A 23,845-nucleotide genomic window follows, 5' to 3' on the forward strand; every position below is an offset into this window, starting at 1 on the left:
GTCGGCCCTGCCCTACCCCTTCTCTCAGCTCTGTTCTTGACAAGAAACCTGAAGTAGGGAATGTAAACATCTACTGGTAAGAGCTAAGGTCCCGTGGAGTAATAAGGTGACCCTGTGCGTGTCCCCGGCCAGGGGAGGGGGCCTGCCATGTGGCCTCCCACAGAACCCGCCCCGAGTGCTGAAGCCCACTGAAGCCGGGGCCCTGCCTGGCCTGTTGGTAGCTCTACTCTGCCCCTTAAGCCAACTTGGAACATGGCTTTTCTGCAAGGTCAGGGGCAGAGGACTGAGCTCTGGCCTTCTGAGTCAGTGGGGAGGAGGGCCAAGCAGGCTTTTCTCATCCCTCTGTCATACACCTCCTGCTGCTTTCTGTTTGCAACAGGACGCCTTCTTCAGTACTGAATGCTATTTTTGGCTCTCTCCCAGGAGCTCCTAAAACAAAAGGGAGCCTGTGAATCTTGCCAGGAGCCAGCCAGACCTCTGTTGGCAGGTGGGGCTCCTGTGGCCGTGCAGGAAGCACCTTGCCCACAGGGCCCGTCACCATCCCTTCTCAGGCCCAGACGGAGACCCGCACTTCCTCTCCTGGAGGACATCCTAGCCTGACTGGTGGGCGGGCGGATGCTCAACTGGCGTCCCTCCTCAGGCCAGAGCTTTCTTTACAGCAACAAGGGCTTCCTTTCTTGTGAAGGCCAGATGAGATTCCCGAACTACAAGGAAAGGGAAATCAGGGCATTTTATTGATAATGGCAACGTCCACGACTTTACGCTTAGGTATGTGGGCGTGTTAAGGCCCGAGCCCAGGCCTTATGCTGCTCCTCGGGATCCCTGGGGGCAAACTTCTCCTGCAGTTTCTTCCACATGCCTTTATTCATCTCCTTAAACTCTTCCAAGGTATCTGCAAAAGGAGAAGACAAAGAAAAAAGGCTGAAGTCTAAAATGATTACACAGGTTGGCCCCACAGGGCTTTCGCCACACAGGCATGTCTCGCTTTTCACAGTATGTTCCTAAGAAAGGGAAGTGTAGCCCCAACTTCTGATCAGCAAATCAGGCAGGGTAACAGACAAATAAATGCAAGTGTGGATGAGCACTTGTGTACCAGAGACCGTCCTTACAGTGGCCTCTGTTCACATCCAATTATCATTCACCATCTAAGCAGGGCCCTCTCCGCTCCGCTCCACGTGAGCAAAGGCGCTGTAGCATCAGCTACACAACGCACAGGCCCAGAGGCTTATCTCAAAACTTGGCCTGAGCCACACAGACCTTACTGTCCATTTTACAGATGTGGAAACTTGAGGCAGAGTGAGGTTAAGGAACTTGAGCAGGCTACACGGCTAGGAAGTGGTGGAGCTGGGATTTGACCCCAGACACTTGGGTCCACCCCACGCTGTGGAGTTGAGCAGGCACCCGGGAGGGAGCTGGACCTGGGCCCCCATCCCTGCCCACCATTTCCACACTGGGTCCCCTCAAGCAATCAGTTAACTCTCTGAGCCTCGGGTTCCTCATCTGCAAAGTGGAGATCAAAACACCTGCCTCAAAAGTTGTGAGTCTTAAAGTAAATAACGGAGGTGACGTACCTGGCACCTGGCCCACACTCAAGAAAATGTAGCCATCTTCACAGGCGTGAAGGCAGCGGGAGCTGGTGGGAGCCAGTGGGGCCTCTGTTTAAAAACATACATCCACCCCTCCCCCCTCCCCCCTAAAGGCAGGGTTTCTCAGTGACATTTGGGGCCAGATAATTCTTTGTTGTGGGGCTGACCTGGCACTGCAGGAGCATCTTGGCCTCTACCCACTAGATGTCAGTAGCAAACTGCCCTTTCCCCCCGCAAGCTGTGACAACTAAAATGGTCTCCAGACATTGCCACAGGTCCCTGGGGGACAAAATCGCTCCCGGGTTGAGAACCACTGGTCTAAAGTCTGTCCAGGGCTAAAGTTCTATGATACCTAATTTTACTTGTATTTTAAGTTTAGATTTTCACATTATTTAAATTTCATAGCCTGGATTTTCATCTCTTAATAAAACTTCTGGAGAAAAAGAATAGCTTTTCTGAACAAAAAGGTAACTTACATCATCTATTAACATTTATTGTCAGTGGGCTCTTGACTAAATTAGGACACGCACTGTACCCCGGCCAGCATTCCACCCTGGGACTTTTCCAGAAGTCCAGCTTCCTTTGTGGGGCACAAAACAGATGCCGAGGCCTCCTTCAGAGTCTCCTGGGACCCCAAGCCAGGATGGACACACTCGGGACCTAGACTGCGGCCACATTTCAGACTTGCCAGGCCCTCAAATCCTCATGACAAACACTGCAAGGTGTCCTGCCCTGTCAGAGGAAACACTCAGTAAGCTTATTCCACAGAGTCACAACAAAAATAAGAGGCTTGCTGTGAAAGCAAATTATCAGCTAATTTCCTAAGGCTGAACTCCCAGCCAGGACAAGCTGCAGCACAGGCCAGCGGTGGGGAGTCGTACATCTCCCCCTCCTTGGCTATGGCCCGTTGTCTCCGAACTCAGACGTCCCGAAGTTAACCAAGAGGCAGAGGCTGAGCCTCTGGAACTTCTTTCCATTCTAATTTCAAGTTCAAACTTTGCTCAAACTCTTCGGGGTCCTCACAATGACACTGTGCATCGATGCTGGTAATTACATGAGCCCAGGGACATGGGGGTACCATTTGTTTATATATATGTGTATGTGGGTGTGTATATACACACACACACACACACACACACACACACTTTAAAAAAAACTGCCAATAAAGTGATTCTGCCTGGCCAAAATATCTCTACCCCAGTTTTCCAGAGAGTAAATATAAAAATAGTATCAGTCAACATACAATAGCAGATGACACCACCAGGTTTTAATCTGTTCAGAAGGTTAAGAGTTTTCTGGAAGCCTAAATTCTCAAACCTTAGTTGCTGAAGGCTGCCAGAGGAATAGGAAAGAGAAATTTCTAGAGTACCAGGAGGCAATGTTTCAGGGCCGTGCCCTCCCAGAAAAGGTTAGCCTATTTTTATATGTGGTATCCTTGGCAATAAAAATAGTTAATTTTCCAGAACCTGCCTGTTTCAACCCAGGCTTCCCCTGCCACCACCCGCCACGTCCCCCTTCAGTGACAATGGAGATGGGGAAGTAAGGAGGGGCCGGGCTAGACAGGGTTTTTCCTTTCTTGTTAATCGGTCTATCAAGGACTCCAAAACATACCTAGTTAAACCCATATCTAACCCACAGACCACGTCCCCTGGGTCAGATAACTCTTAGGCGGATATCCCCATACACGTCTATTGAATGGCTTTTTGTTTTAATTAAAACCCTCATGTTTATAAAGCCCCCTTAGGACCATAAAGATAAAATTATTTTCCTTCCATCCTGATTTCAACTACTTCCATTTGGCAAATACATATTCCCCTGTTCCCTGCTGCCCAGCCTTGAATTTAAAAGCTCTAAAGATGGATTTGCTTTTTTTAAATAATGCCTTTGACCTTCTCCATGTTCTGTGGCCAAAAAAGCATGAGCCCCGTAGCTTCAGAATTTCCTGTGGGCTATTCCACAAGACTTTCCATCAGGCAAAACTGTCTTATTAGACAATTCCCCTTGGCCGCTCAAACACAAAGACTCATTTGCAAACCAACCAGAAAGGGCAGCAGCTGTGCTTTCCATACCTGTGGACAGGATCAGTTTGTATTCTTCCAGGGACAGACCACTGAAGCTTGTGTCTCTGGGGCGAGGGTACTGGTCACACGGGGCAGAGGGGAAGAGAGAGGGAGGGGAGAGAAGATTAGTTCTGCAGCACAACCCGGGACTGGATGATCCTGGACAGAAGCCACGCTCTAACTGCAGTTCACAGGCCATGGGTGTCTGGAGGCCAGAAGGAGAAGCGCAACGCCACCTGGAGGCCAAACCAGTCCGGTCTGGAGAGGCGGCTCTGACGTGAACACGCACCTGAACCCTCTGGAAAATGCAGGCTGGGCCTCGGGAGCCTGGGTGGGGCCTATGATTCTGCATTTCTAACCAGCCCCCGGGTGGTGCCCATGCTGCTGCTCACAGACCACACTTTGAGCAGTGAGGATTTAGAAGAAATCCCCTCTTCATACAGACTAGGCATTTGGCCGTGTAAATCTGTGGTTACTGAGCACATTTCTCAAGCCTGGGGAAAAAACACACTAAACGGAATTTGACAGCAATCATGTCAGGGCCGAGCAGAGGTCCAGCTTTGTCTGACAGGACTTTCCCAGTCACCCCATCTTTATCACCGGAGCGTGGGGAAGACCAGTTCCGTCAGAGGGGGTGGGAAAATATGTGTGAGATCCAAGAGTTGTCAGACACACCCGGAAGCATCCACTGGCATATAAAACACATGGCTTTTCTTCAAAATTAAAAATGGCTTTCATTTAGGCGACCTAAAAGCCTCTACCAGGTGCCTTAGTCGGCTTGGTTGAAATTACTGGTTACATTTGAAAGTAGCAAAACCACAGTTCTTTACAGAACATCGTATAATCAGATTTCACTCACTCTTATTGGTCATCTCCAGTCGGAGGGCTGGGGACAACACAAAAGACTGCGGCCCACTCACCTTGTGTTTGTAGTAGTTTGCATGGAGCCGTGCTAAGCTCTCGTACATCTGATCACAGGCCTCAGGCTCTGAAACCTGAAAAACAAAACCTCCAAGAAAGTGAGCAAATGAGCCCTGCCCCCACACGGGTCTGTACCGTATGCCTCCAGGAAGGACAGGAAGCAGGCCTGCAGCTCAGAGCTGGCTTCTCTGACCACAGGTCCCACGGTCAGAAATCACCTTTTTGGAATAATGGCTCCACCTCAGCAGCTCCCCAACCTGCAGGAAAACTCAACTGGCAAACAAACATTTGCCAAACACCTGTGGCTTGTGAACCAGCAAGCCACCGCGGTGGGAGGCACTGCGGTAAAAACACAACACTCCAGGAGTGCTAGGGGCAATGTGGGCCACAAGAAGTCAGAGGAGGTCAGCGGATCATGGACGTGAGACTAAGCTGGTTTCTGAAGGATGCACAGGAGCTGGGGAGAGTGGAGGGGGCCTTCCTGGTGGGGGCGGTTGCATGAGCAGGGCAGAGGAAGCAGGGATGCTACCTATACCTATGCCTCACACCAGACCATCTGGCTGAGGGCCTGAACATGCAGGTAAAAGAGCCTGGGTGGGAGAAAAAGAAAGAGCTTTTTGAATTAAACCTTCAATATGAAATGTATTAAAGATTCTTTTATGAAAGGAAAAAAAAATCATCTGAGCTTTCATCTGTGGTAAGTGGGGAGCTGTTGAATTTTACAAGGAAAGAAACATGAAGAAAGTAGTATTTTAGGATGAAACAGGTGAACTGAGGAGAACCAAGAGGGAGAATCCAGTTAGGTCCTGTTAGGAAGCCTTGCAAATAGAAAGGGGAAAAGAAAGCAATACTCCGGATGGCCCTGCTGGAAGTTCCAGGGAACGCGGGCAACATGCAGATGAGAGGTGGGTTTTTCCCTCTCATACCTCTTAGAAAGTTTTCCCTTCCTTCTGCCTTTGCCACTATTTAGCTACAGTTCCTTATATTATTCTGCCAAGAATTCTGAAAGGTCCCCAGGATGAAACCTTCTCTTCAATGTTTTTTCCCAGAATTCAAATGATGGATTTTTCCAACTTAAATCCTTTCTCGAAGAAGGCAGAGCATAAATAAATCAGTAGTTAAGCATTTTAATAGGCAGCTCCACTTCTGCCTCCGTGTGCATGTCAAATAAGGTCCCCACTTTACAGCAAACAAAAAAGACAATCCTGTCATTGAGTTCCACTCAATCCATCCCCAGGTTCAGGCCACCCATCATGAGAACGCCCAGGTAGCCACATCAGAAGAGAAAGGGTGATGGGCTGAGGAGGCAGCCAGTGTTTGTTGACTAATGATCAAAGGCATTATTTGAGTGCACTGGGGCTAAAGGCTGAAAAAGAAGAACAGATATTAACACATGAGTCTGACTCCCTATCGGGCGGCGCTTCCAAGGAAAGTCCAGCTGGAACAGAATTCTGCAGCATACACTTTGGGGGAAAGCGTTTTGAATGTTCTGTCTTCAGCAGGGCATGCAAAACTAAGAGCTAACCAGACGATAGACGAACAGAAGGCACAAGATGCAAAAGGAAAAAGAGGGTAACACCAGCCAAACTTTTAAAGAATATTATGTAGATTATCAAAAGATAATTGTGCATTTCATCATTTGCTTGCCCTCTTCATACCTGTACAGATGTGTCTGCTTATAAATTTAAGAGAACCTACAGTGTGCCCAGCCCATGTAAGAGCAGGTGTGCATAGCTGTGGGGAGCTGTGGAGTCCAACTGCCTGCATTTGGATCTCATCCCTTACCAGCTAAGGGGTACTGGGCAAATCACTCCATCTCCCAATGCCCCCAACACTTAAAAAAAAATTTCCCACTTTTCCTTTATCCTTCTCTATATCTATATATACATAATATTTCAGTATGTTTCCTAAGAACGACATTCTCTCACATAACCACAGTTCCATGACCAAATTCAGGACATTTAACATTGATACAACAGTTCTATCTGTTCCATTGTCCATATTCCAACTCTGTCAATTGTCTCAGTAAAACTCTTTATAGCAAAAAACAGTCCTTTAGGCCCAGGATCGCCTCCTGCACTACCTGTCACGTTTCTTTCTCCTTGCAGCCAGGACACCTCCTCGGCCTTTGTCTTCCCAGCATTGACATTTTTGAAACATACTGCCCAACTTAACTTTTCTTTTAAAAGAAAAGATAATAATTGTCCCTATTTCTGAGGGCGATGTGAGGATAAGGTAATGCCTGGACTGCTCTGAATTCAGGGCCAGGAACACTGATGAATGTGAGGGATTAGTCTTGGTTACTATTAGTAGTAAACAGTTATAGTAAACACAGGCCTTTACTGCACTAACTACAAGGCGAAAGAAGACTTCAGGACGATCCCGGTGACAGCGGAATGAGGGGTGCGTGGAGGGCCCCTGACACCATCAGCGGAGCCAAGGAAGCCCTGCCAAGGGTCACGGCGAGGGTGGGCGGAAGTTACCAGTAGGACGTGGGGCTCTCCAGGCACAGGACCAGCTCATGCACACGCCCAGGGGACAGCAATTAGGACACATCAGCGGATCAGTGCTGCTGGTGTGACTGCCGGGTATGGCTGGAGGTGAAGTGATGAAGGGATGGAAAATCACCGAAGCTTCACTCTGTCCCTGACTGGACCTCCGGCCCTGAGCTTGATGGCTCTCAGTGGTCCCCAAGTGTTTCATGATCAGCTTGGTGGGGATCACGCACTGACCCTTGGTCTCTGCTGAGCGAGTGGCTGTCTGCAGCACCTGTCCTCCACCTGATGGCCGTGCAACCCGACCTTCCCCTCCCACCACCACCGACCACCCTCCCAACCCAGCTCTTAATTAAGAAAGGCATTCACAGCACTGCCTCTGCCCAGCGCCTCTCTCCCGGGCTCCCTCACTGCCGGCAGACCACCAACACATCGCGTCCTCACCAGACCCGTGCTCCCACCAGATCCTCACCTTCAGAGATGCTGCCAAAAGGAGTCCCCTCCTGCCTTTCCTTCAAATCTAACAGTGAGAGCTGGCCGGAGGGCTGCTCAGCCACCTCCGTCTGTACCCTTGGTGGGGCGAGCAGGGTGTCTCCTTCCTGCTCAGCTTTTCCCACCTCCGACAGAGAAGTAGGGCAGAGGGGAGGGACACAGAGAGAGAGGATGGGGTCACCGTACAGAGCACTGCTCAAAAACCAAAGTGACCCTCTGTGTTCCCTGAACCTCTCAAAAGTCCTTCAGTATTAAAGAGACAGTCTCCCAGATACTTTCCATAAAGCCTGGAGCCTCAAAGAATAATCTGAGAAGCACCTATAAATGACAAATCACCAAAAAAGGACCTTGTCACCCAATTTCTCATCTGAGGTCAGAAGGTGTCTGTACGAGGCTGTAAAAGTAGCTCAGTGGAGGTGATGAGAGTTTGAGGTACGGCAACTTCAAGCCAAGTTATTACTGCCTAAGCAGAGATGGAGCCAAGGCCAGTTCTGGGTTCCTAGTCACACCCAATCCAAGCTCAGCAATTACAAAATTGTCTTATTTACTACTTAAAAGTACATCAATAGAAATACTTGTCTAATTCCGGAAGCCTCACCACATACCTACATCCTACACTCTATTCACAGACTCCAGCGCAAACATCGCTGAATTTTGAAATACACAGTTTTCCCGATGAAGTGTACTGTGCACTTTTAGAAATATTCTTATATACAAGCTTTAAACTACCTGATTTTGCATTCACACCTAATGAGATTATGGACATTTTAGGACTAATAGCAAAGCTGGGTTTAAAAAAGGCAGCAGTGGGATATTATGAAAAATTCAGCTCTGCTCCCTAAATTTGAATAAAATAGATGTTCAAGTGACAAAGTGTCCTTTTCGGCTCTCTTTTGGCTCCTTTTGCATTTCCCCCGCTCAGTCGTCAGTAAATTTCTCTTTACCATATTAAACTTTTATACATACAAATCTACATCACTGCCGCAGGCACTGATTTTGATTTTCAAAATTGAATTTTGGGTGGTACAGTGGGCCCTATTCCAGTCACACAAAGGGATGCATAAGCACTTTTGGGAACGTGTTGCAAATTGCTTTGCTAATTAAGGTAGAGCTGGATTCAGTCCAGAAGGATCTATGAGGAAAGGTTTTCATGACTTGGTAATGAACTTCTGAAATGAGTTCATTCCATTATGGGAGTCTATTCCCTTGAATTCAACTGAAAATCTATTTCTTGAGCATCTACTATGTAGAGAGCTCTGCTAGGTGGCTGTGAGGGGACATAAAGACCCAGCCTCGGCTCCAGAGAAGTTGGCAATCAAGCTGAGACAAGAAGATACACACACATTGAAAATAAAAAATGACCAGGACAGAGTGTAACTGAGTGCCAAGAGTTACAGGAGATCAGAGGCAGGAGCTAGTTACCAGGCCTGGCTCACATGGCAGGTGTGGTTCCCTTACAGGGCAGGTTTGCGTTTCACTGCAGTGACAGGTCACAGAGTGATGGGGAGTCAGAGTCCCTCACTTTGAGGAGTGTAGACTTCAGAGCTGGGCAGAATGGGGATCAGAGGAGGGACTGGGAGGAAGAGGCATGAAAAGGCAGGGGGACAAGGACGGTCCAGGCAGGCAGGGTCTTAAGCTGCGCCAAGGAGTGCTTCAAGGCCTGGGAAGCCACCAGATTCTTGACAAGCTCTGTGTCTGGGCTTTGGTCCACAGTGCACTAGGTTCTCAAAGGTTAAGAACCTGGGAGCAGAGATCAAGATGGCAGAATAGAAGGACGTGGAGCTCACGTCCTCCCACAAATACATGAAAGACACATCTACATGTTGAAAAATTCTCACAGAATACCCACTGAACACTGGCAGAAGATCTCATACAACCAAAGCTGCAAGAAAGATCACCACATAACCAGATAGGATGAAAGAAAAAAAAAAAAAGCAGGAATCAGGACAGGACCTGTGCCCCGGGAGGGAGCTTTCAAAGGGGAAAGGTTCCTTTACCCTGGGAACCCCCTTCACTGACTGGGAGGTCCACTGGACAGATAGGGAGCCTCAGAGGAGAGCACAGCAGCCGGCCTGTGGCAGGCAGGACAGAGGGAGACCAGCACAGACAGTCCACGCTACCTTGCTGCACTTCCCAGCCCAAGACACATGCCTGCTGGTGTGCGGAGCGGCTGGGGGCTGGAACTCGGGCTTCAGAGGACTCACTCTGGCTGCGCAGAGACAGCCTGAAGGGCTTGGAGTGTGGTCCGGGGCGAGGCTGGGAGTGCTGTGTGCAGGATGGAGCCCAGGTCTACTGTCAACGTGCGTGTGAAGCGGGGCGGGGCGTAACCCCACCACAGCGGCCTCATTCTCTGGGTGCTCACGGCAGGCACGGCTCCGCCATTATGAGCTCTGGGAGCACACAAGCGCCAGTGGGTTGCCAACACGCAGAGGTAGGGCTGAAATCTGAACCGATTCCTGGCGGGTGTGTGACTTCAGCAAATTCACGCCAGCGGCAGCGTCTACAGGACATCTGAGCTGATTACTGGCACTCCCCCAGCTGAGGCAGGTCTAGGGCCAGCAAAAACAAACTTTGTGGGCACGCACACGCAGAAGCACGGCTGATATCTGAGCTGATTACTGGTATTCCCACAGCAGAGGTGGGGCCGAAGGCAGTGTCAACAACAGTGTACTTTTTGAGCACGCACACCAGGTGACAGGAGATGTTACAGAGTGCATGTCCGGGCAGACAACGCCTGGGGAGGAATACACAGCAGCTCCTTTCCCAGTGGGAGCGCTCCTGTCCCACCTACCTCACACCACAGTTTAGGACCGGATCTGGGGGCTTCTACTTCAACAACTGGGGAGCAGACCCTGCCCCTGGTAGGGCTGTGACAACCACAGAGCAAAGAGGAGGCCCTGTCCAACATCCAGTGCAGGCTCTGGTCCCCACAACAATCACACCCCCTATCAAGGGGAGAAGGGCCAGCACACCCTGAGGAAAGACATGGCAGGCATCCACACCAAAAACAGCCTTTGCACCAAAAATATTAGACTCACACAGGCTACACAGGGGTGTTTCCACGTAAAAACAGCCCTCCATGACCACAGTAGATAATGTTTCCCCTAAATTCATAGAGTCAGAGTAATATAAGTAAAATGAAAAAGCAGAGGAACCACTCCCAATTATAAGAACAAGAGAAATCCCCTAAAAAAACAAACAATGAAACAGACCTCTCCAGTCTACCAGACCCTGAGTTCAAAAAGAAGGTAACAAAAATGCTGAAGGAGCTAAGAACAGCCATCGACAGCAATGCAGATCACTGCAACTAAGAACTATAAAGAGGAGGCAATCAAAATCAGACAGCTTAACTGCCGAGATGAAAACTGAGCTAAAGGCAATATATAGAAAACGAAATAATGCAAAATGAATTAGTGATTTGGAAGACAAAATAATGGAAATCACCCAATCAGAACGGCAGACAAAAAAACAAATGAAAAAAAAAATGAAAGCAAGATAAAAGACCTATGGGACACAAAGCGTGCCAATCTAGGCATAATAGGGATCCCAGAAGAAGAAAGAGAAAAGCGAATCGAAAATGTATTTAAAGAAATTATGGCTGAAAATTTCCCAAACCTAAAGAAGGAAACAAATATTGAGGTACAGGAAGCACAGAGGGTCCCAAACAAGATGAACCCAAGCAGACCTACACCAAGACATATCATAATTAAAATGGCAAAAGTTAAAAAGAGAGGATTTTAAAGGCAGCAAGAGAAAAACAAAGAGTAAGTTACAAGGGAACCCCCATAAGGCTATCAGCTGATTTCTCTATAGAAACTTTGCAGGCCAGAAGGGAGTAGCAAGATATATTCAAAGTCCTGAAAGGGAGAAACCTGCAACCTATGATACTCTACCCAGCAAGATTATCATTTATAATAGAAGGAGAGATAATGAATTTCTCACACAAGCAAAAACTAAAAGAATACAGCAATACTAGACCTAACCTAAAAAGAATACTGAAAGGTCTTCTCTAAATAGAAAAGAAGAAAGAATCTATAGGAAAGGGAAAATCACAATAGGAAAAGCAAATATATGAAAGGATTGTAGATCACTTAAATAAACCAGAACATACATTAAAAAAAAAAAATCAAAAAAAATTTGTGGAAGCAATTATAACTACAATGAATGGCAAAAGGATAAACATGAAAATGTAAAATAGGACATCAGAATCAAATTGTTCTTACTTGGGAGAGGGGAGTAAGAAAATGTAGATTTTTTGGAATGTATTTAAGCTTATAAGACTACCAGTCTAAAGCAGCAGATACAGTAATGGGTTAACATACTTGAAAACCAGGGTAACCACAAATCAAAAACATACAACAGATTCACAAAAAACAAAAAGAAGAGAACTCAAGTGTAATACAAATGAAAACCATCAAACCACAAAAGGAAAAACAAAAAGAAAGGAACAAAGAAGAAATACAAAATCAACTGGAAAACCAGATTTAAAATGGCAATAAATACATACCTGTCAATAATTACCTTAAATGTCAATGGACTAAATGCTCTGACCAAAAGACACAGAATGGCAGATTAGATAAAACAAGAGCCTACAACACGCTGCCTACAAAAGACCCACTTTTGGGCGAAGGACACCCACAGACTGAAAATGAGGGGATGGAAAAAGATATTTCACGCAAACACAAATCACAAGAAGTGGGGGGTCACAATATCATATCAGACAAAATAGACTTTAAAACAAAGGCCATAGGGACTTCCCCGGTGGCACAGTGGCTAAGAATCCACCTGCCAATGCGGAGGACACGGGTTTGAACTCTGGTCTGGGAAGATCTCACATGCCGTGGATCAACTAAGCCCATGAGCCGCAACTACTGAGCCTGCACTCTAGAGCTCGAAAGCCACAACTACTGAGCCTGTGTGCCACAACTACTGAAACCAGCATGCCCAGAGCCATGCTACGCAACAAGAGAATCCACCGCAATGAGAAGCCTGCACACCACAATGAACAGTAGTTCCTGCTTGCTGCAACTAGAGAAAGCCCGCGTGCAGCAACGAAGACCCAAGGCAGCCAAAAATAAATAAATAAATAAATTTATTTAAAAGAAAAACAAAACCCAAAACAAAGGCCATAAATAAAGAGGGATGCTATATAATGACAAAACAATTGATGCAAGAAGAGGATATTACACTCATTAACATATATGAACCCAATATATGCTTTAGGAGCCCCTAAATACCTAAAACAAATACTAACAGACATAAAGGGAGAAACTGATGGGAATAAAATAAAAGTAGGAGATTTTAACACCCCACTGACATCAATAGACAGATCTTCCAAACAGAAAATCAATAAGGCAACAGAGATCCTAAATGACACAAGAGAACAGTTAGACTTAATTTGGTATTTTCAGGACACTACATCCAAAAAAACCAGAATACACATTCTTTTCAAGTGCACATAGCACATTTTCTAGGGTAGACGACATATTAGGACACAAAACAAGCCTTGATAAATTTAAGAGGATAGAAATTATTTCAAGCATCTTTTCTGACCATAATGGCATGAAACTAGAAGTCAACCACAGAAAGAGAAATGAGAAAAAAACCCGATTACACAGAGACTAAACAAGTTATTAAAAAACCAATTGGTCAATGACGAATTCAAAGAGGAAATTAAAAAATACCTTGAGACAAATGACAATGAAAATACAACCATATAAAATCTATGGGATGCAGCAAAAAGCATTTCTTAGAGGGAAGTTCATAGCAATACAGACCTTCCTCAAAAAAACAAGAAAAATCTCAAATAAACAACCCAACCTACCACTTAAAAGAATTAGAAAAAGAAGAACAAACAAAACCTAAAGTCAGCAGAAGGAAGGAAATAATAAAGATTAGAGAGGAAATAAATAAGATAGAGATTTAAAAAAAAAAGAAAAAAATCAATAAAACCAAGAGTTGGTTCTTTGAAAGAAAAAAATCAACAAACCTCTGGCTAGGCTCACCAAGAAGAAAAAAGAGGGGACCCAAATAAACTAAGTAAGAAATGAAAGAGGAGAAATAACAACTGATACCACAGAAATACAAGAAGCCATAAGAGAATACTATGAACAATTATATGCCAACAAACTGGACAACCCAGAAGAAATGGACAAGTTCCTAGAAACATACATCCCACCAAAATTGAATCAAGAAGAAATAGATAATTTGGGGGTTTTCTGGCCACGCTGCATGGCTCACGGGATCTTAGATCCCTGACCAGGGATTGAACCCAGGCCATGGCAGTGAAAGTGCCAAGTCCTAACCACTGGACCGCCAGGGAATTGCCAAGAAGAAATAGATAATTTGAACAGACTGATCACTAGAAGTGAAACAGAATCTGTAATAAAAAAAAAAACTCCCTGCAAACAAAAGTCCAGGACCAGATGGCTTCACTAGGGAATTCTACCAAACATACAAAGAACTTAAACTGATCCTTCTCAAACTCTTCTTCAAAAGACTGAAGAGGAGGGAACACTCCTAAAGTCATGCTATGAAGCCACCATCACCCTGATACCAAAACCAGACAAAGACACCACCAAAAAAGAAAATCACAGGCCAATATCTTTGATTGATATAGATGTAAAAATTCTCAATAAAATACTAGCAAACCAAATCCAACAACATATAAAAAGGATCATACACCATAATCAGGTTAGATTCATCCCAAGTTAACAAGGATGGCTCAACATATGCAAATCAATCAGTATGACACACCACATAAACAAAGGAAAAGACAAAAACCACATGATCGTCTCAACAGATGCAGAAAAAGCATTTGATAAAATTCAACATCCATTCATGATTAAAAACTCTCACCAAAGTGGGTACAGAGGAAACATATCTCAACATAATCAATGCTCTTTTTGACAAAACCACAGCCAACGTAATACTCAACAGTGAAAAGCTGAAAGCCTTCCCACTAAAATCTGGCATGAAACAAGGATGCCTACTCTTACCACTTCTATTCAGCATAATACTGGAAGTCCTAGTCACAGCAATCAGACAAGAAAAAGAAATAAAAGGTATCCAAATTAGAAGGGAAGAGGTAAAAATTGTCATTATATGCAGATGACATGATACTCTATACAGAAAACCCTAAACACTCATCACAAAAACTTTTAGAGCAGATAAATGAATTCAGCAAGGTAGCAGGATACAATATTAACATAAAGAAATCAGTTGCATTTCTCTATATCAGAAAGAGAAAGTTAAAAAAATCCCTATTAAAATCACATCAAAATATATATATATAAAGTAAAACCACCCAGGAATAAACCTGACCAAGGAGGTAAAAGACTTATATGCTGAGAACTATAAAACACTGATATAGGAAACTGAAGATGATTCAAAGAAATGGAAAGATATCCCATGCTCTTGCATTGGAAGAATTAAAATTGTTAAATTGGCCACATTATCCAAAGCAATCTACAGATTTAATGTGATCCCTATCAAATTACATGACATTTTTCACAGAACTAGAATAAATAATCCTAAAATTTATATGGAACCACAAAAGACCCAGAATTCCAAAGCAATGCTGGGGAAAAGGAACAAAGCTGGAGGCATAACCCTCCCTGACTTCAGACAATACTACAAAGCTACAGTAAACAAATAGCATGGTACTGGCACAAAAACAGACATACAGATCAATGAAACAGAATAGAGAGCCCAGAAATAAGTCCACACACCTACAGTCAATTACTCTTCGACAAAGGTGGAAGAATATACAATGGAGAAAAGACATTCTCTTCAGCAAGTGGTGTTGGGAAAGCTGGAGAGCCTCATGTAAATCAATGAAGTTAGAACACTCCCCACAACATACACAAAAATAAACTCAAAATGGCTTAAAGACTTAAATATAAGACATGACACTATAAACTCCTAGAAGAGAGAACACAGGCAAAACATTCTGACATAAATCATACAAATGTTTTCTTAGGTCAGTCTCCCAAGGCAAAAGAAATGAAAGAAAAAATAAACAAATGGGACCTAATCAAACTTAAAAGCTTTTGCACAGCAAAGGAAACCATAAACAAAACAAAAAGACAACCTATGGACTGGGAGAAAATATTTGCAAACACTGCAACTGACAAGGGCTTAATTTCCAAAATATACAAACAGCTCATACACCTCAACAACAAAACCAACAACCCAATCGAAAAATGGGCAGAAGACCTAAATAGACATTTCTCCAAAGAAGAAATACAGATGGCCAATAGGCACATGAAAAGATGCTCAACATCACTAATTATTAGAGAAATGCAAATCGAAACTACAACGAGGTGTCACCTCACACCAGTCAGAATGGCCATCATCAAAAAGTCTACAAATAGGGCTTCCCTGGTGGCGCAGTGGTTGAGAGTCCGCCTGCCGATGCAGGGGACACGGATTCGTGCCCCGGTCCAGGAAGATCCCACATGCCACGGAGGGGCTGGGCCCGTGAGCCATGGCCACTGAGCCAGTGTGTCCGGAGCCTGTGCTCCGCAACGGGAGAGGCCACAGCAGTGAGAGGCCCGCGTACCGCAAAAAAAAAAAAGAAAAAAAAAAAAAAGTCTACAAATAACAAATGCTGGAGAGTGTGTGGATAAAAGGGAACCTTCCTACTCTGCTGGTGGGAATGTAAATTGGTACAGCCACTATGGAGAACAGTAGGAAGGTTCCTTAAAATACTAAAAATAGAATTGCCGTATGATCAAGCAATCCCACTCCGGGGCATATATCTGGAAAAGACTAGAACTCTAATTAGAAAAGATACATGCACCCCAATGTTCATAGCAGCACTATTTACAATAGCCAAGACATGGAAGCAACCTAAATGCCTGTCGACAGATGAATGGATAAAGAAGATGTGGTACATAGATACAATGGAATGTTACTCAGCCATAAAAAAAGAATGAAGTAATGCCATTTGCAGCAACATGGATAGACTTGGAGATTATCATACTAAGTGAAATAAGTCTGAGAAAGACAAATATCATATAACTTATTTGTGGAATCTAAAAAATGATACAAATGAACTTATTTACAAAACAGAAACAGACTCACCTACATAGGAAACAATCTTATGGTTACCAAAGGGGAGGCAGGGGAGGGATAAATCAGGAATTTGGGATTAACAGATACACACTAATATATATAAAATAGATAAACAACAAGGACCTACTGTATAGCACAGGGAACTATATTCATTATTTTATAATAACTTATAATGGAAAAGAATCTGAAAAAGAACATATATATAGTATATACATATATAGTTTATATATAGTATAAAGGGGGTAACAGGTAACATCTTACAGAAAAATCTGAATGAACTTTTTGGCCAACCCAATATAACTGAATCGCTTTGTTGTACACCTGAAACTAACACAACACTATAAATCAAATATACTTAAAAAAAAAAAAAAGAACCATTTACATTATGACCAATTTGGGAGGCAATGAGAAGAAGCCCTCATTGGGGCCGGGGCACACGCTGGAGTGTGGTGAGGCGGCGGGACACAGGCTGGATTAGACAACAGTGAAGGCCTCACAAAGCTGCATTACTCCAGAAGGCAACAGGCAGACCCAAAGATCTCTAAGTGGTAACCCACTGGAAGTGGTGGATAATCTAGCCCTCCAGGAGGAGCACCTACATCTCTAAACATGCCTAGAAAACTGCCATGCCTTGGTCTAAACACTACCTTAACTCCCTCCAGCTCCATCCGGAACTGGGGGAGAAAAAGAGATGGAGATGCCTGCATTCCCTCTCTGACATGATTCTCCTCACAATGGCTGTTTTGCAGTGGGCTCAATATTACAACTAAAGATCACATAATCTGGGCTTCCCTGGTGGCGCAGTGGTTAAGAGTCCGCCTGCAAACGCAGGGGACACGGGTTCGTGCCCCGGTCCAGGAAGATCCGACATGCTGTAGTGTGCCTGGGTCCGTGAGCCATGGCCGCTGGGCCTGCGTGTCCGGAGCCTGTGCTCCACAACAGGAGAGGCCACAACAGTGAGAGGACCACTTACCGAAAAAAAAAATCACATAATCTGTTCTCAGGCCCTTCCTCAATAACTGGACTTCAGAGGACCCACACACGGGGGTGGGTAACGCTGGATGGCATCACCCCTGCCAACACACACAGGTCTACAACCCGCCACACTGAGCCACAGACCAGGCCCCGACTGGATGACTGAGAAAACAGAAAACCTTTGAATTCCCCTCTGAGGAGTTGGACGTATCACGTACATTACTGCCAATCCAAGACAAAGTTCAACTCCTTTCAAACGGGGCCGATATTATTTCAACCTGGGTATTTAATACAAGAACTCCCTGGTGGGCGAGCCCCTTCCTGGGTGGCTCCTCAGAGCTGTGCCCTGTGCTGGATAAGTGGGTGCTGCCACGGACTTTTTAGGAAGCTGCCTGTGCATCTAATGAACTCATTAGAAGAGTTTGCACCTTCCCCTGTACTTAAGTCAACAATTACTGTTGTTTTGCCACCTTCCCCCGTGTTGTGATTCTTTTATTAAGCTCTTGGGGCTGCAGGGAACGTGCGTTCTCTTAGGGAAACTGAACTGAAAGGGGGCAAAATCCATAAACATTAGCTTTAAAAAACTGCACAATAGGATAGAGGGTGTAAGAGGTGTTTAGTGTGTTTCTGCTTCCCACCTCCTTCTTGGTGAGTTTAGGTGGACTGTGAGACTCCCCAAAGGGCAATCTGTGGTGGAATAAATGGAGGCAGTTATTTTTGTACCCTGGTTTCAAGTCTGAATGATTAATTTGCTTTCTAGTGGTTCTGGCTTTTCTGTGCTGGTGTCCCACCTGAGGACCATCTTTCTCCCCATCCACACTGGGTAGGTAGGGGCTGGGCCAAAGAAAAGCAGGTGGGTAAACAGAAGGATGTTTAATTCTTTGCCAAAACTGTCCGTGGTCCAAAGAGGTCTTGAGCAGGAAGTGAGGGGAAGGGAGGGCTTGAAGTTCACGGAACAAGAGGCCTTTCTAACAAGAAGAAATAACTTGGGAGGAATGGGAGCTGAGGATAGTTCAGGCACAAAGAAGACAACGCTCACTTGTCTTGCCATTTAACTCCTGGGGAACCCCGAATAAGTTGTTTTTCTTTTCAGATTTTGTTTCTTCACCTGTAAAATGGGAACAGCGATGGTGACCTCAACTCAGCTGCACTAAGGAAGAGACTAAATGAGACCATGCATGCAGTGTGTCATGCATGCGTTCAGCGTTATTGTTCAGATGCAGGAAGCCACAAGGCTGAGAGCAGGACTGCCTGCTCCTCTCCTCTACAGGAACAAACACGCAGCGGAGGAGAGCTGCCTCCCCCTCTAGTCCTGTCTTTCTGGCACATGGCATAACCGAGGGGGAGCTCCGCATCGATCAGTTGACTGGGTCGAGTGCCTGCCCCTGGCTGCCAGCTTTCTCAAGTTCTTTATAAATGATCCGGGGGTGTCAGTGGGAGTGACTCACAGCACTGTTCTCAATTCCAGCAAGGGACTGCTCCTTCTAAAAATTACCACCAAGATTTACTAAGCCCAGGTGCATTCTTGGATGACATCAGGATGAGGTACCACAACAGTGGTCCTGAGTCATGTGCCTGCTGCCATCATGATGCACTGGTTCACTCTACCAGGGATGCACTCATGAGCTGCTCTGGAACCATCAACCGAGCCATGACTTGCATCTGCAGCCATGACTCAAATTCGTGTGGGCCTTCTACTCATCAGAACTAGCTGCCTAGGTGACGACAAAAGATGACAACTGCAAAAGAGAAAGCTCTGCCCTCCTTTTCTGGCTCCTCTTACACTAACAGTCAAGCAGGTGAATGTCATACTCTCACCTCCCCAGGGATCTAGCCTCTGTCAGCTTCTCTGCTGGCTGGTTTCACCATTCAAATTTCATTAAAGCAAGTCACGTGTCTGTCCAACTATAGGGTCCTTGGTGATAAGGACCCGGTTATGTCCCTCTTCTGTAGTTCCTGCAGTTCCCCACACAGAGTAAGCTCACAAATTAATTCTCCCCACTCAGGGCACAGACATATTCCCTTCTCACTCTTCACTACTTCTCTCCATCTAGTTCTGCTACATCTGCAACTATATTCAAATGATTTTTGTCTCATAAGCCATAACCAATCATTTATTTACCCATTCATTCAGACATTTACCGAGTGTCTTTTATGTGCCAGGAACTATGCTAGACACTGTGGGGAGAAAGATAAAAATAGCACCGTCTCTATTCTCAGGAAGCTCACACTGAAAATGTGAAGGGAGCATAGCCCTAGAAAGTCTATGGGCTATGGGATTTGCAGAGTTGGGACTATGACTCTTGCCTTCAAGATCTTTATACTACGGGCCAGTGAAGACCACTGTAAGAAGTGTGAAGGCCCTCAGTGTTGTGTGGCACCCCAAACCCCCCCAACAAAGCCCTGAGCCAGACACTCCGTCCATGCCCACCACCCAGTCAGCACTTGGTTTCGATGATGCCACTGGGCATGTTGTCCTTGCTCCATTAGGTGGGCTGCTTTGGGTCTGGGTTGGGCTAAGTTGACAAAAAGCCATGTTCCTGCTTTGACAGGTTGTGGCCAAATTTCGCAAAAGTCATTTCTTCAGGCTGTGTGTGTACGTGTCACATCTCTCGTGTCTGACCTCTTGCCTGAGCCCCAGGCTCAAATATCCCACTGTCTACTTTGACATTTCCACTTGGAAGTAAATCCACTTTGCATCTCAAGTTTAACATGTCTTAACACCAAACTAAAGCTGTTCTTCCCACACCCCACCTGTTCCTCATCTCGTCTTCCCCATCTCAGTAAACTGCACCACCTTGCACCAAGTTGCTCCGGCCAAAACAATCTAGGTGTTATCCTTGGTTCCTCTTTCCCTTTATCCTATATCCAATACGTCAGCAAGTCCTGTTGATGCAACCTTCACATTGCAACCCCAAAGTGGCCACTTCCATCTCCTGCGCTGCCATCTTCATCCAAGCCACCACCATTTCCTGCCTGGGCTACCAGAGTGACTGTTTCTATTCTTGCCTCCCTATAATCCATTCACTGGTACAGCCAGAGTGATCTTTAAAAAAAACAGTAAACTAGGTCACATCAGCCCCCTGACTAAACCTCCCCAGAGGCTTCTCACTGGTCTTATGATAAAATCCAACCCTTAACCAGAGCCTGCCTATAAAACCCTACCGTGCCTGACTCCTGTCCTCCTCTGACTCAACTCTTAGAAAACGGCATTTCACTCACTACCCTTCAGCCACTTGGGCTTTCTTTCTGCTTCCTGCCTCAGGACCATTGCACTGCCTGAAAGAACACCAAGTGTTCATTGTTGGCTCGTCGTCTTCCCTTAGGTCTCATCTGTGTGTCACCTCCTCAGTAAGCCTTTATCTATCATAACTAATATTACCCTTTTACCATGCTACTCTATTTCGTAACCATCATAGTACTTCTCTGCACTGACCTATGTGTGTCTACTTGCTTATTGTGTCCTGAACTAGGACGTAAACTTAAATTTCATGTGGGCAGGACCTCATCTAATTAACTACTGTCTCCCCAGCAACTGGAACAGTTCCTGGCACATGGTGGGTGTTCCATAAGTTTGTGCTGTACGAATGAACAAATCCCAGAAGTGCAGCACCAACCTGGAGGACAGCAAGAACATAGGTCTACTACTCACACACATGGGCACGCGGTGAGGACTCAAACCTGCCGCACGAAGCCCAGGAAGCACACCAAGGCTTAGCGGGGACCCTGCATAGGTCCTTGGGCATCAGCTCAATCACTGCACAACACTTCGACGTAATGGCATCGTGTCAGGGGAGCAATAAGCCTATGACTGTCACCACCTAGGACTGGTGTTGTGGGACTCAACCCTGGCTGCACCCTGAATCATCGAGAGCTTTTAAAAACACTGAGGGCAAGGCCTCACCCCCAGAGTTTCTGATTCAATAAGGTCGTATGGTCCCAGGTATCTAGAGTTTTAAAAAGCTCCTCAGGAACCTCCAACGTGCAGCCAGGTGAAAGTACTGAGTAGAGGATAGGATCACCGCTCTCCGCAGTTTCCCCGGGCGTTAAGAGGGTCCCCGGGTACGCGCGGCCAGGGAGGAAAGGCGCGCGCAAGCGCGGGGCCCCGCCGCCAGCCCGCTCGTGGGCCCCGCCCTGCCTCCTCCTTTCCTCCCCTCGCCCCAACCGCCTCCCCGCCGCAGGCCGACCCCACAGTCTGGTCACCTGGGTGTTCTCTCCCTCCCGAAAGGCCTGCGCTACCCGCTGCCGCAGATAAGCGCCCAAGTCCCGGCCTCTTTTGGTCTCGTCCACTGGCCATTCCTCACAGAGTCTAAGAAAACGCCTGTAGCGGCTAGCCGCCATTTTGGGCCCTGCTTGTCTCCACCCCTGAGGGAGGAGTCGGCGGGGACAGGTGGAGCTTGCGCACTAAGCATCGCCGGCTTCCCGAAGAGGTGGGGTGGGAGGGAGGAGTGAGCATGCGCCACTTGGCCGCCGCCCTGCCGCTTTCCGGGTGGGGCCGCTGCTCTCCTGTCTCTGCAGGGCCGGCTGATTCAGTCTTCGTCCTCCTGGAACCAGCCCGGTTCCCAGGGGCAAGTCAGTCGTGGAGTACACCGGGGATAGCTTGCTTCTCTTTTTCAGTGACTGCACAAGCTCCAGACTAAAAAACCCTCCTCTGAGACCTCTGCTAATTGCATAAGCGACTACATTTGCATGTAAATACAAGTGGTTATTCGATGAAGATGTGTTTGAACTTAATCACGTAGCATGCACACGTGGTTCGCAGCCCCCCTCCCCTTTCTCACAGTCCCTGTACCTGTCGCTACCATTTGGTGATCTGCCACAATTCCTTCTTTAGTGCTACTCAGCTCTGTCCCTCTTTCCCCAGCTTCTATCAGTATCCTTTTGAGCGCCCCCTCCCCAAGCCAGCTACTTTTCCCTGCTTGAGCAACGTCATCTGGGTTGATTCAGCCTGGAAAAACTTGTCTTACCAAGCCTTCTCTTCTACATCTCCAGCTGCATATCATGTGGGATGCTCTGATTTTTCTTTTCAAAAGATACCCCCACCTTCCAGATTTTCCTTAAGAAAGTCTCAGCCCCCTTTTGCATCTTTACTGCCTGAATTTAGCCAGGACCATCCTGTGCACACACTTGGCTTCCCGCAAACCTCTTCCTTCTCACCTTGCCTAATTCATAAGTCCAGGAGACTCCTGCCCTGAGTCAGGAAGTGAATACATAACCAAAACACAAAGTTAAAAGTGACAAGGGCTTTCATTGAAGTGTTAGGGAATACTAGGAGTTTGGAGAAAGAACTAGTACTTCTAGATGTTCAGGAGATAAGGAGATGGAAGATCAGGGATTGCTTCTGAAGGAGATAGCATTTGGGCTGGGCCTTGAGGATGGTTAGAATTTGGATAAGTGGGAATGGAGGGACGTTCCTTCCATAGCAAGAACCAGGCCTGGGGCAGAATGGGAGAGTGGAAGAGGGAGGAGGAAAAATCAGTGGGTGGTTTTAACAGAGAACAGCTCTGAACTGTCTGAAGTCCTTAAGGGTAAAGACCTATGAATGAGAACCTTTGGGGACCCAGGGTGTGTGATGCCCACTTGAGGTGAGTTCAGGGGGAGTGGAAAACAAGGCGCTCAAGGGCACCCCCAACGCATTCCCAGCCCAACAGTACCTACCTAATTCACTCTCACCACAGCTGTATTTGTAATGGGGAAGAACAAATCTGAGTCCATGATGGATCTATTTCTTTTACTTTAACCTTTGTATCTATTGCTTTTGCTACAAGAGTGTTGCCTATAGCCTGAGATATGCAGGCTAGCCCATTCTCAAGGCTCTGACCTTTAAAGGTATAACACTTTCCATTCATACAGAGATAAAAAGTTGCAGAACAGAGAATACCATTTGTCTTGTTGGAGGTTTACAGGAGCATTACTACTGGACCGATGTGGACTGCTGCAAGAACAAAGGATTCCGGCACCAAGAAGTTTGCAGCAACTGACCACACCCATTTTAGTATAAAAGAAGCCTGAATTCTAACTCTGGGAAGGTGGTTCTTTGGGACACTACTTCATGATCTTCTCAGTCTGCGGGCTTTCTGCATAAAGTCACTGTTCCATGCCCCAACAACTCGTCTCTCCATTTATTGGCCTGTCGTGCAGTGAGCTTGGACTGGGTAACATATTTATAACCACATAGTTTTGATGGCTGTCCCGAGGCCCAAAGAGGAGGGTTATATCTATTTACTATCAGTATCAA

General features: G+C 46.1%; 1 protein-coding gene across 1 annotated transcript; it reads right to left on the bottom strand.

Moving 5' to 3' along the window:
- Positions 1 to 711: 711 nt before the first annotated feature.
- On the bottom strand, positions 712 to 22,007 carry UQCC2 (ubiquinol-cytochrome c reductase complex assembly factor 2). The gene is made up of 4 exons (XM_027126989.1): positions 21,811 to 22,007; positions 4,567 to 4,641; positions 3,656 to 3,725; positions 712 to 892 (listed from the first exon to the last, which is right to left on the bottom strand). The coding sequence occupies exons 1-4, from the start codon at positions 21,946 to 21,948 to the stop codon at positions 765 to 767; spliced, it is 411 nt and encodes a 136-aa protein (XP_026982790.1). The 5' UTR covers positions 21,949 to 22,007; the 3' UTR covers positions 712 to 764.
- Positions 22,008 to 23,845: the final 1,838 nt, after the last annotated feature.

This window comes from Aethalodelphis obliquidens, unplaced genomic scaffold (assembly GCF_003676395.1).
Source record: "Aethalodelphis obliquidens isolate GAN/ISIS:26980383/991018 unplaced genomic scaffold, ASM367639v1 scaffold31, whole genome shotgun sequence".
In the NCBI taxonomy this organism is placed as follows: Eukaryota; Metazoa; Chordata; class Mammalia; order Artiodactyla; family Delphinidae; genus Aethalodelphis; species Aethalodelphis obliquidens.